The sequence below is a fragment of the Mustela putorius genome, unplaced genomic scaffold (assembly GCF_011764305.1).
Source record: "Mustela putorius furo isolate JIRA1106 unplaced genomic scaffold, ASM1176430v1.1 tig00000179_pilon_pilon_pilon, whole genome shotgun sequence".
Taxonomy (NCBI): domain Eukaryota; kingdom Metazoa; phylum Chordata; class Mammalia; order Carnivora; family Mustelidae; genus Mustela; species Mustela putorius.
In genome coordinates, this window is record NW_025421305.1 from 12,030,527 (window position 1) to 12,044,481 (window position 13,955).

Genomic DNA, 13,955 nt, shown 5'->3' on the forward strand with positions numbered 1-13,955 from the left:
CTCTGGGTCACAGTGATGTAGAACATGTCCCAGAGAGAGGCCCGTGGCATGGCCCAGTGGGCACCTGCCTGGTGGAGGGAGTTGAGACCTTACCTTGTACTTGGTGCCCAGGTTTAAGCAGATTTGCTTCTTTTGGTGGCTGAAGCAGAAGATGATCTTATCCTGGCTCCTTATTTGTACCTTGATGTACTCGTTGATTTTCAAGGAGATGGACTGGAAAGGGGGTGCATGGACGTGGAGGCTGAGGTCCCACCAGTTCCAGGCCTTCTGGTATTTGCCTTTGGGGAAGTAGTAGCCCAGGTTTTGGCTCAGGCTCACCCTAGACCAAGGAGGGATCAGGCAACACTTTTTAAAAAGATTTATTTATTTACTTATTTATTTGAGAGAGAGCACAAGTAGGGGGAGGGCAGACTCCCCACTGAGCAGGGAGCTCAGTGCAGGACTTGATCCCAGGATCCTGGGATCATGACCTGAGCCCAAGATGATTAACTGACTGAGCCACTCAGGAGCCCCCTTTGCCCATAATTTTATGTATTACTTTGGGTAAGTCACTTATATTCTCTAAGTTTCTTTGTCAAGAAAATAAAAGTAGTTCCTAGATTTCCCTAAGGTCTCTTCTGGCCCTAAAAGGAAGTGTCATTATGGAGAAGAGGCCCTACAGAATGTAGCCAGATACTATTTGAAATAATTGTCTGGGTTTCTCGCCCACTGGCCACCTGGTACTTCTTGCACCTTTCAGACATCAGTTTCTATACAAAAGGCCCTTAGGGCAGGGCAGGTACCTCTGAGAACAAAGTTGTCAATTAGGAAATAGCATTTTAAAAACTCAAAGAAAAAAAAAGAAAAATTAAAGGAAAAAGCAAAAAACACACAAAATTTAAAAACTCAAAGAATATTTAAGAAACTGTTCTTAAGGGGTGCCTGGGTGGCACAGCTAGTTAAGTGTCTGATCCTTGGATCCAGCTCAGGTCATGATTTCAGGGTTGTGGGATCAAGCCCTACAGCTTAAGACTCTCTTTTCCTCTGTCTTGCCCAGCCCTTCCTGCCGCTCTCAAAAAAATAAATCTGAAAGAAAGAAAGAAAGGAAGGAAGGAAAGAAAGAGAGAGAGAGAGAAAGGAAGGAAGGAAGGAAGGAAGGAAAGAAGGAAGAAAATAGTCTTAAAAACCAGGACTGGTGGAGTAAAAATATTTTGGGGGGATTAAAAGCCAAAGTCTGGTTTTGACTACCAAGAAGAAAGGAAGTAGAAAGTTGATATAAGATGGTAGGCCTTTCCTACTCCATGACCACTTAGTGGGGAAGGGAAGAGGGAAATCCTGAAAAAAAAACAAAAACCAAAAAATGGAGTACTTACCCCCAAAAAGATGGAGAAAGATTCTGAAGTTTGATTTGGTAAGATGAAGTTTCCCACCATGGCCAGAAATGGGAACTTAAGAACTAAGTTCGAGTGATCATGAAATACTTAGAAGTTTGTTTTTTGGCCATGATACATGTGTCTCCAAAGCCCTCACCACACCCTCCTCTCTGAGGCACCTGGGACAGAGGGGCCCTGGGTCCTTCTAAGATAATTCTTACCGGGCTTGACTCTCAGGAGGTGTAGAGGACATGGAACCAAGAGAAGTAGTCACCGTGAGTCTCTGATTGCTATTTTACCCTTGGGGAAGCTATGGGGACAAGGACAGAGTGTCTTCCCGCAGGTCAGGGACCTGCCTTGCTGCCACCATGATACCCATCTCCCTGTTTGCAACATGTGTGGGTCGGAGAAACAAATTCACAAGCAAATGAGGGAGAGAGCGCAAGAGAGAGAGACCGAGACCTAACCCATTGAAGGAGGATGGCTGTGTGGACTGGGAATCAACTCTTAACCACACTGCCTCTCTGTGGAGAGGTGTGTTTGGGACTCCCAACCCAAACTTACCAGATTTCTCTGTTTTCATCATAGAAGGTAGCATGCCCAGAGTTGTTGATAAGGGCCTGGACATACCTTTCTTCACTGTCTTCCAGAATGATGAATGTTAACTCCCTCTGTTTTGTACTGAGGATGAGCAGAGCCAGCTTTCCTGATGGATAGCTGCAAGACAGTTAAGGCACATGCAGCCCCTTGTGGTCCCCTGGGAAAGGCAGAGCCCTGTGGAGGACATGGGCCTCAGGAAGATCACGCCCCATCCCTGACCCACACACTTCTCAGGCGCCATGTGTGTCAATGTGAGTGGCCCTGGGCTTTGGTGGATACTGTATCTGGCCTGATCCATCAGGAAAGAGGATTTGGAAGACCGTCTCACTGGGGTAGAGGGTTAATTTTACATCATGGTGAGGCACCTGGGAAGAAGAGATGAGCTTATTATAGAAAGTGCACAGGGGCTGATTGTCCCCAATTCAAAGTCTGGTGTTGTCACTAGAGTGCTCGGGATTGGTTTACTCTCCCAATGTCCACATTGCCAATCCACCATCACTACCCCACCCATCACTACTGCCACCTTGCTGAGGATTCTGGGTAGGAAGCCTCTCAGGGCCTCCTTGGTTTACTCATCTGTGTGACCAGGAGCTAGAGAGGGACCACTTTGTATGCTTGTACGTGCGCGTGCAGATTTTACTATCATTTCAATTCTCTAATGGTTCTTGGTTGTTTTTCTTTCTTTTTTCTTTAAGAGACTTTATTCATTTATCTGAGAGGGAGAGAACACAAACTGGGGGGAGAGGCGGGGAGAGGAGCAGATGGACAAGCAGACTCCCTGTTGACAGGGACACGAGACTTGATCCCAGGACCCCGAGAGCATACCTGAGCCAAAGTCCAGACACTTAACCAACTGAGCCACCCAGGGGCCCTGGTTATTGGTTGTTTTAGTTTTCTAGGGCTGCTGTAACAAAATAAACCAAGGATGCACTTTAAAACTACAGAAATTTATTTTCTTACAGAGGTGGAGGCCAGAAGTCTGAAATGAAGGAATCCGCAGGGTTAGCTCTTTCTGGAGTCTCCAGGAAGAATTTCTTCTGTGCCTCTCTCCTGGGTTGTAGTGATGACCTGCGATCCTTGTTCTGTGGCCTGTATGTGCCTGGCGGCAATATCTACCTTTATCACCATGTGCCATCCTCCCTGGGCCTCTGTGTCTTCACATGGCCATCTTCTTGAAAGAACACCCATCACGCTGGATTAGGGGCCCACCTTGCTTCAGCATGACCTCGTCTTAACCACATCCTTAAAGACTAATTTTCCAAAGAAGGTTCTGTTCTGAGGCACCAGGGCTTAGGACTTAAATACATCTCTTTAGGGGGATGCAATTCAACCCATAACACTGGCATTATTCAGGGTTTTTAAAGTTTCTTCTTGATTCAGTTTTAGTGAATTATATTTTTCTAGGACATTGTTCATTTTATTTATTTATTTATTTTTATTATTTTTAAAAAGATTTTATCTATTTATTTGATACAGAGAGAGGATCACAAGTAGGCAGAGAGGCAGTCAGAGAGAGAGGTTCAGGAAGCAGGCTCCCCGCCTGGCAGAGAGCCCAATGTGGGGCTCGAACCCAAGATTATGAGATGATGACATAAGCTGAAGGCAGAGGCTCAAACCACCGAGCCACCCAGGCACCCTTAGGACATTGTTCAATTTAGGTAAATTTTGAAATTTATTGTCCTAAAACTATTGTCATATGGTATTTTAAAAAAAAAACCCTCTACTGTCTCCATAGTTATGACTTTGTCTTCATTCTTTTTATAATGACTATCTTCTCTCTCTCTCTCCTTTTTTTCCCTGGATAAACCTCACCTAAAGATTTGCCTATTTTACTAGTATTTTCAGAGAGCTTGCTTTTGGTTTGTTTATTCTATTTGTTTCCCATTTTATCAATTTTTAGTCTTAATGTTATCATTTATATACTTGTACCTTCTATACTTTTTTATATTATTCTATTTTATAATTACTTGAATTGAATATTGAGCTCATTTGTTTTCATCTTTCTTCTCAATCTTCCTACTCTTTTTTTTTTTTTTAAGATTTTATTTTTTCTTTGACAGACAGAGATCACAAGTAGGCAGAGAGGCAGGCAGAGAGAGAGAGAGAAGAGGAAGCAGGCTCTCTGCCAAGCAGAGAGCCCGATGAGGGACTCGATCCTAGGACCCTGAGATCATGACCTGAGCCACCCAGGCGCCCAATCCTTCTTAACATATATTTTTATTATGTTATGTTAGTCACCATACAGTACATTATTAGTTTTTGATGTAGTGTTCCACGATTCAAGAGAACGTATTTCATGGAACACCCAGTGCTCCATGCAATACATGCTCTCCTTAATACCCATCACCAGGCTTCATCAAGATAAAATCTTCTGCACAGCAAAGGAAACAGTCAATAAAACAAGAGACAACCCACAGATTGGGAGAAGATATTTGCAAATGACACTACAGATAAAGGGCTGGTATCCAAGATCTATAAAGAACTTTTCAAACTCAGCACCCAAAAACAAGTCAAAAAACGGGCAGAAGATATGAAGAAACACTTCTCCAAAGAAGACATACAAATGGCTAACAAACACACAAAAAAATGTTCAACATCATTAGCCATCAGGGAAATTCGAATCAATGCTCCTTCTTAATATCAGCATTAAAAGTTATAGCAGTGCTCTCAACATACTATTTTAGCTATTTCCCACGCAAATAGAAAAGTTTACGATTCATTCCATTCTAAATATTTCTGAATTTCCAGTGCGATCTCTTCTTTGACATAATTTATTTGCAAGTGAGTTTTTAAATTTGCAAATGCATGGTGTGCATTTGGGTGATGTTATTATGACCAATTAAAACTCACTGGTCTGGGTGCCTGGGTGGCTCAGTCACTAGGCATCTGCCTTTGGCTCAGGTCATAATCCCTGAGTCCTGGGATCGAGTCCCGCATCGGGCTCCCCACTCAGTGGGAGGCCTGCTTCTCCCTCTCTCATTCCTCCTGCTTGTGTTCCCTCTCTTGCTGCGTCTGTCAAAAAAGTGAAATCTTTAAAAAACAAAACAAAACAAAACACCCCACTGGGGTAAGAGGACACAGTCTATGTGATATCAGCTGTTGAGCGTTTGCTGAGGCTTGTTTTGTGGCCCAGGGTGTCCTCAGTTATTGGAGGTGTGTCACATGCGGCTATTTCCTTGTGAAGGACACATGTCCTTGTCTTGTGTTTCCATGTGGGCACGAACACCCAAGCCCCTGGCTTATTCAGATGAGCTGTTCTCCCGCCTCTCGCCCTCCACTCCCAGCTCACCGCCCCGCCTCACCACCCCCTGCTCACACGCTCACTCCTCCGGTGTCTCCATTTCTCCCTCCTGGTGTTGACTCTGCCTCTTGCTTTCTTACACACTCTGCTCTGTATTTCTGACACTGACACTTTTTATGTGTCATCTACATTTCCCAGATGTTTGCAGTAGGAAAGCTTTTGGGGTCATCTAGTGTCCCACATGGCTCTAAATGGGTCAGTGGTTCTCCAGCTAGTATTTTTAACTGTTGAAGCCGCTTTGTTCAAGAAAGCTTACAGCAGAATGCCCAGATCTGAGATGATCAAAGACAAAGCTGCAGCTCTCTGAAGAGCTTAGGGCAGGCCTTGGAATACCATAATCCGGGCATCCGGGTGAGAACCACTTGAGGTGACAAAGGTCTGCAAACTGACTCCATCCCTACACCCAGCACTGTGCCGACCACTTTCTTCCACAGCGCAAGGACCCTACTAGGTAGACATGATCATTGGCTCCCCTGAAGATGAGGGCAGATGACATACACAAAGCTGTCCGGTGAGGGGAGAGCCAGAGGCCCGTGACCTGCCCCTTGCCTACAGACTCGTCCGTGGAATGCGCTGCCTCCAACCATTCAGCTCCCAGCTACTTCCCACATTCAGGCTACACATCACTGCCCTTTTCTGTTTTAACCTAAAAAAGTGCCTTGTAAAGACACCCAGGGTTGGTTTGTTCCTGATGGCCCGGAAGGAGCTTCTAGCTGTTGCTCAGGAGAGAATATTTGTATTTTAGGTCTTATTTTCACGCACCCCCTGAAAGCCTGACTTCGTCAAGATGCTGTCTGCCTGTCAAATTCAATTGTCATGGAATGATGTTTTCCTGCGAGGAGGACCCCACGGGCAAAGCAAAATCTCTGACCTGGAGGTGGACTTGTCGCATTTTCTCTCACTGGGAATTATGTAATGTATAAGTGGCTTCTCTAAAAGCCGATGCCTCATCACCATTTGTGTGGGGACAGAGTCTGAGACTAGGAGCTACCTAGTCTTACCTAGTCTTACCTACCTAAGAGAGGAGGGACTACATCTCTGGCCCATCCTTCATTTCTGCTAGAGTGGAAACTCTGCCTCTGGGGCCGGGCCCTGTGTTGTGAGAGATGTCTGTCTGGCCCCGAGTTCTCCCTGCCTCCTGGGTGGCTGCTGGCCACTCAACAGTTTGTTACACATTGGCTGTCTCCTCACCTGGAACAAAAATTCCATGGGCACGGGGGATTTTTTTGTTGGCCCTGGTATCTCTAGCCCCTAGATGAGGCCCTGGGGCATAGTCAGTTCTTACTTGATGTGTTCAGAAGGCATAGAGCCCATCACACCTTCCTCATTCCCACTTTAGTGACTCTTTTTTGAGCTTCAGACCTGGTTGTTCACTCACTCTGAATGACTCTCCTTTGAGAGGTGTTTACTTTGGGATAGTATCCAAATACTATAATAAACATTTTTTTTAAAGATTTTATTTATTTATCAGAGAGAGAGGGCGAGAGAGTAAGCACAGGCAGACAGAACGGCAGGCAGAGGCAGAGGGAGAAGCAGGCTCCCTGCGGAGCAAGCGTCCTCGATCCCAGGACGCTGGGATCATGACCTGAGCCGAAGGCAGCTGCCCAACCAACTGAGCCACCCAGGCGTCCCTATAATAAACATTTTTTAAATGTACCATGTGTTTTCTTTAATAGGCTTTATTTTTTAGAGTAGATGGCAGCAAAATTGAGCAGACACTACAGAGATTTCCATACATCCTTTGTCCCTATACCCATGCACAGCCTTTCCCACATTTTACACCCTGCACCACAGTGTCCATCACACTCAAGGAGCCTACACTGACACGTCATTATCGCCCAGAGTCCATAGGTTACATTAAGGTCCCCTTTTGGTGTTACATATCTTATGGGTTTGGAAAATGTATCATGGCATATGTCCACCATTACTGTATCATACAGACTATTTTTATTGCCCTAAAAATTCTCCATGCTCAACCTATGCATTCCTCCTTTACATTGTTTCTGTAGTTTTGTCTTATAGTTGGAGTGACTCTATAGTAGTCATATAGTAGTGACTCTGTAGTCACTACTATAGTGACTCTATAGTAGTGACTCTATAATAGTCATATAGTGACTCTTATAGTAGGAACACTATAATATGTAGACTTTTCAGTTTAGCCTCCTTGACTTAGTGATATGAAGTTAAGACTCCTCCATGTCTTTCTATGGCTTGATAGCTCATTTCCTTTTAGCACTGGATAATATTCTATTGGATGTACCAGTTTATTTACCCATTTACTATGTGATTGATTTAAAAAAAATATTTTATTTATTTATTTGACAGACAGAGATCATAATCAGGCAGAGAGGCAGGCAGAGAGAGAGGAAGGGAAGCAGGCTCCCTACTGAGCAGAAAGCCCGATGTGGGGCTCAATCCCAGGACCCTGAGATCATGACCTGAGCTGAAGACAGAGGCTTTAACCCACTGAGCCACCCAGGTGCCCTATGTGATTGATTTTTGATAGAGATTTTTAATTTATTACGGGATGGAATTTATGTATTGTAATATATATTTCCCTTACTCTCCTCCCAATCCCATCCAATTGCCTAAGTCAGGCCTTGCAGGGAGAGGAGTCTCAATGAACCCAAGCGAAAGTCCCAGTTAATCTGCCCATAACCCACACACTCAAGTGTGCCTCTCTATGTGGAGCACAGTTTTCTTGTTTGATTTCACATTGCATGTTAGTTCTGATGGCTCCCTGATGGTGTGTGTGTATATCTCATCTGAGCAAAAACCCCACACAAAGTGAAAACCCCAAGGCACTGCCCTACCTACCTCAGTCTTGCTCTGTACCCATTCTGTATCTATTTCTAATTTCTTCTTAGGATGAAAAACACGACGGGGTTTTTTTACTTCTGTCACAGACTCCTGGACTTCTGGTGGCTGATTCCATAATTGAAATGTGAAAGTAGAAATATCTGGGCCTTCTGCAGCAGTTTTGGGGTTGAGTAAGTCTGAGAGAGAAGAGAAAGAAAGTTTAGCCCAATCTTTCTCAGGACACCAAAGGGAGGGCGAGGGTTTGAGATATTGACCCTATCCACCAAGTAACGAAGGCTGCCCGGTAAGTAGAAAGAGTAAACCTTTGGAGAGAAATGTAGGCATTGAATTTCCAGCTTTCTTATTTTCTGCATTCATGCATTCAACATATATTTATCCAGACCTACCGTGTGCCAACCCAGGGCTAGCTGCCAGACACCGTGCTAAAGACCAACCAGGCCAGACTTGGGGATGCTGGGGGTGATATGCCAACCCCATGCCACTAACTGGACTGGCTGCTAAACTGTTCATTTAAAAAATAGGCAAAAGTGGGGCATCATTAAAAAAAAAAAAGGAAACATACTCTAAACATGCTATTTTACCTTAAAACCTAAATGTGTATTAGCATGCCATTTTGAAACGAGGGCAAGGTCTTTCCTTTGTGGGTGGATCTGATGACAGGCTCTGTGGTCATTTTTGCTCAAAGCATGTTCATAATTTATTATCTATAATTTTCATTTTTGGTAGATTCTAAATAGTCTGAGTGCAGAATCATGGTCTTTAAAAAGTTTTAGCTATTCCTCAATCTTTTTTTTTTTTTGTTAAATCTTCATGCTTAGAAATTTCTGAACTTTTTTTAAAAAAGACTTTATCTACTTATTTTGACAGAGAGGGATCACAAGTAGGCAGAGAGAAAGGGGGGAAGCAGGCTTGCTGCTGAGCAGAGAGCCCGATGTGGGGCTTGATCCTGGAACCCTGAGATCATGACCTGAACCGAAGGCAGAGGCTTAAACCCAGTGAGCCACGCAGGCGTCCCTTTTTCTCAATCTTTAATGTATGTTTTGTCCACATCTAATTTAAAGCAGGTTTTTAAAAAAGCTATTTTCCTATTGAGTTTTTTTTTAAAGCATTCAGCTTTTTTTTCACAGCATAAAGTTTCCTTTTATCATCATTTCTGTCCATTTTGATAACCATTGAATTTTGGAACTAAATGAGGAGGGCTGCTGAGGAACAACCCTGCTCCCAGTGACTCCACAGGCATCAGACAAACAGCCAGAACTGAGGGGCTGCGGCCCGGTTCCCTTGGCAGCTAACTGGACCAGCGGGAGTGGGCAGTATGTGTCAGTTAAGAGAGCTTCCTTGTCCTACCACTGGGGTCAGCACTGTTGGAGGAGGTCAATGGGAGCATGGGATCACTGGTTGACCTCTGACGTAGAGCCAGGCAATTAGAAACTCCTCACCTGCTCCCTATCCTTGGAATGTGCCTTCTGCCCGCCAGCCCTTCCCACAGCCAGAGCCATTTTCAAGGCTTTTCAAGGCCTTGAGAGCTGCATGGAATTGAGACCTGGGACTGAACCCAGTGCAGGCCTCTAGGTCAACTTGCAAGATCCTGGCGGGCAGGTGTGGACATCTACTTGTCTCTCGGCTGCCCAAGATGAGCCTCAGAAGTAAGTTCTCTTGCTTATTGAGACGGCCACCGACCAGTCTGGAGAGGGCTTTCTTGAGTCTCTCCTGGGCCTCCAGTTTCTAATTTCACCCGGAGCCCTGCCAAGGTGTCCCCCAGGGGCCAGGAGAGCTCCCAGGAGGGGACCCAAGGAGGCCTGGAGGCTGAGGAGACAGCCAGGGAAGTAAGCTTCTGATAGGTAAGGGGAATTTACAGTATAAGTATGGTGCCGTGGAAGACCACAGTGGGACAGTTAGAGGTGACTGGTGACTCCAGGGAGTCAGGCAGGGCGTTCCCTTGATCACTCATTTAGTAAAGATCTGTGTATCTGGGGCCCAGAACTCTCCTCAGTATTGGGGATTGCTGTAGTCCCTGCTTTCCATTCTAGTAGAGGAGGTTGATGCTAAACAAGTGAGCAGATACAGCTTAACATGCCAAATGGCTGGGAGCGCTTTGAAGAAAAGTCAGGCCGGGTGAGAAGGGTGGAAAATGTGTGTGTGTGTGTGTGTGTGTGTGTGTGTGTGCACGCGTGTAGGTGTATGCACACTGGCTTATAAAGGGTAGCCATGGAAACTATTTCTGATAAGGTGACAGTTAAGAGAGACCTGAATAAAGTGAGGGAGCAAGCCATGGGGATATTGGAGCCAAGAGTGCTCTAGACAGAGGAACAGCAAGTACAAAGGCCCTGTGGCAGGGGATGTCTGGCCCATCCCAGAACTGAGGGCTTTCTAAGCCATATGAGGAAGGTGGGCATTTTCCTGGAGCCAATGGAGGGCCAATGAGGAGTTTTAAAAAGATTATTCAGAAAACAGTGCAAAGGAAGGACTGAGAGAGGAGGAGAAGGGAATCAGGGAGACTAGGGAGAGCTCCTTCCCAGGAGAGATGAAGGTTCTTGAGGTAGAGTCAGTGAGAATGGGGAGGGGTGGCTGGGGGATGGGAGGAGAATCTAGAACCGTGGCATGTCTGAGGAACTAAAGCACCTACCAAGTAGAGCTCAGGGAGGCAGAAACAGGGGTGGCAGGGCAGGGTCATTTGGAGACCTGTATAGGAAGTTTGGAAGCAGGTCTCAGTCTCCCTGTGAGGAGCACCTTCCTGCTCTAGTATCTGCTTACAAATGATAATGATTTGTCAGAGGGGAAAAGCGACGTGAGCCCAGCTGTGGTTCCTGAGTGTCCATTAGAAATTAATAGCATTTCAGAAAAAGGTGAAGGTAAAAGAAGACATTTATATGTTCATTTTGTTTCCCTGTCAGAATGCTAAAATCATGGACATTCTGGTCTGAGCTGTACTCCAGCTCTGCCATGATGAGGGCGAGGCTTTAGACCACCCTTCCGAGCCTCAGTTTCCTTAAAATAGGATGATGCTTTCTATAGAGACCTATGGAGTTACTGTGAATATTGCCTGCTGGGCGCCAGCCGCCCGGGGAGTGTCCATAGATCTGTGGTCTTCACGCAGGAGCTTTGAATTTTGACCGTTCATGATTTAGGCTGTGTAGTACTCTCCCACCTCTTTTCCTAGACGAGATGGTTCTGAACAGGAAAGGCTACGTAATTTAAGAGGCCCCATGCAAAATGAAAATGCAGGAGTCTTTGTTCTAAAATTATTAAGAATTTCAAGACGATGACAGCAGCGGACATTAAACCAAGCACAGGGCCTCTCTAAGTATGGGGCCCCAAGGGACTGATCACAGGTCCCACACCCATGCACTCAGCCTGGGCTCAGAAATCGGTGTGTGCAGAGACTTGGGGCTGTGTGCCTACAATAGGGAGGGTCTGCCTACTGGAAGTAAGTGAGTTTATATCTCAAAGAGGCTGGGAGGTTTCTTTGGGACTGGTTACAACAAGAGCGCAAAGAGGTTATCTTTATCTATTTGAAATGTCGCTCTTTTTTGTTTGTTTAAAAAGCTCAAACCTTCTAGGCTTCAGCTGTCCAGAGGAGCAGGGAGTGGCGAGGAGCGGTGGTGAGGCACTATGGGAGTCTGGCGTATCAAATCTCATTTGCTAGTTGGAAGTCCTACCCTGGCCATGTGACAGTGGAGTATCCTGGTAGGCCTTAATTTCCCACAGGAACAGACAAACAAAATCATGCATGCCTACACTATCAAACAAAACACTTATTGAGTGCCTACTGTGTGCTTTGCTTGAAGGTGCCAAGGGATGAAAGACACAGTTGTCTATAGCCCAGAGGGAACAGAACTATGAGCAGTAGACAAGTATAGCATTGGAAGAGAAAGAGATTTTTGTTGTGTTTTGGCAGCTGAGCATCTGAACCCCCCTCCTTGTTTTGGGGGCACCCCGCTGTGTGTGTCTTGGTGAAAGGCAGGGGCTTCTTACTATGGAAATTGAAGGTAGCCATTCTTCTCCTTGCCTCCTAACCCCAGTGAGGACACGAGAGCTAGGCTTAGAAGGCCCTCACGTTTTCTTCTCCAGACACACTGGCCTTTTGTTGAATATGCCAAGGGGATGAGCCCCAGGTTTGGCCTGAGAGGTCTTGGGCAGAATGTGGCTTGTGCCCTCACAATGGCTGGATGATCTCAGGTTAAGTCTCCTCCTCGCCTCCCTGAGCCTTAGCTGCTTTATCCTGCTTCACGTGGTTAGGAAGATTATTCGAATCATATGGAATATGTGAGAGAACCTAGTCCACAGCAGTTACTCCCGAAGAGTGAGGTCATGGGCATAAATCAGTGTTGGGGGACGGGAACACGGTCTTGGGAAGGAATCTGAGGCCCAGTGAGAAACTGGTTAGGACTGGTTAGCTATGTCTGCCATGGGTATTCTTGCCATTTCTACATTAGTTGTACCTAGTCATCTGAAAGATAAGTGGTGGCTTTGAGTTTCTGAATGAAGTAGGCTCACAGCTTAGGCTCTTGGCCCAAGTTTCCACAATGAGACTTAAAGACATTGACAACCTCCATGATGCAAATCTTAACAGCTGGACCTAGATGCATTCAGTATCTGATCTAGGTAGCCCCACAAATCTAGGTTAAATTCTTTCCTATGGGGCTGCATAAGCTCTTCTTCCCACTCTAGTACTTAACCCTTGCATATGTGAATGCCCCTGATTTCTTATCTATCCTCATCCATGTCCCCCCAACCCACCCCAATAAGGATAAGCTAGCCCCAGACTGTGTCCATCTTGCTTGATGTTTTATCCCTGGCAGCTAGGACCTTGCAAACCCAGTAGGTGCTCAAGCTAGGCAAGGAACATTTCTGCCTCCTTTAGGATACATGGCAGAAGGTGAGAGGCAGCCAGATTCCCACAGCAGAGCTGATCACAGGATGGAAAATGGGAGAGCAGTCCTTACTTTCACGTTTCTTCATAATCCAGAGGATCGTTGTTCTGTATTTTTCAAAATTTTTCTTCAACCTAAAAGGAATGCGAATTACATTTAAAAGCTGAGACTATCAGGCTCTCTGCTCAGCAGGAAGCCTGCTTCCCTTCTTCTCTCTCTGCCTGCCTCTCTGCCTACTTGGGATCTCTGTCTGTCAAATGAATAAATAAAATCTTAAAAAAAAAGCTGGGACTAAACTCATGTGTTGTACATGTCATGCTATGCGTTGTAGACAATGCTAGAGCCTCCTGGGTGTTTCTCATCGTTGAAAAATCGGGCCCATGGCTCTGCTTTCAGACTGTTTCTTCCAGTCAGGACTCAGGAATAAAGGGACAGCACATTGTATAGACTCAGTGCTTGATCCTGGACTCTGAGCTGACCCCCAAACCATTCAAAATGAATTTAACAAGGGTCTTCAGGAGCTGCGACAGGGCTGGGAAGTCCAAATGCAAGACCGGCTCTATGAGTTAAGCTCATGTAGGTCTGACCTTTCAATGGCTTGTGCATATCCCAGAGAAAGTTGCATTTGCAAATAGCTGGGAGGAACAGCCCTGCAGAGTCACTCAAGACCCCTTTGCATGGAGTGGAAACATTTCCAATAATCTTATTCAAAATGACATGAAAGCCACACTGAGGTACAGCTCTTCAGAGTGATCAAGCCCTTACCCCATTCTCTTATCCATATACAAAGCAAGTCATCTTGGGACTGCAATGGCTGGGGCTGTTTTACTTCTAAATAAGGGTAGTCTCCAGGATGCTTCCTGGTTCTCAGATCACAGCTCCTTTGAAAGGGAATGTGTTGGAAGGAGTGAGCTTCCCAGGCTTAACTGGATCTGAGAAAGAAGGCGGCTTTTGACAGGACAGATTTCAAGTTCTCAGTTTGGATTCATCAAGGGGAGAGGAATAATT

The 13,955-nt window shown here is 45.5% G+C and overlaps 1 protein-coding gene across 1 annotated transcript in view; it reads right to left on the minus strand.

Annotated features, from left to right (window-relative positions):
- Positions 1-13,955, minus strand: part of ERICH6B (glutamate rich 6B) — a 61,003-nt gene that overhangs the window by 2,514 nt on the left and 44,534 nt on the right. The window contains exons 10-14 of the mRNA XM_004759221.3: positions 13,020-13,081; positions 8,071-8,249; positions 2,232-2,317; positions 1,917-2,069; positions 94-319 (exon numbers count right to left, since the gene is read on the minus strand). Coding sequence (XP_004759278.1) covers positions 94-319; positions 1,917-2,069; positions 2,232-2,317; positions 8,071-8,249; positions 13,020-13,081 — 706 coding nt within the window. The remainder of the gene's footprint in view (positions 1-93; positions 320-1,916; positions 2,070-2,231; positions 2,318-8,070; positions 8,250-13,019; positions 13,082-13,955) is intronic.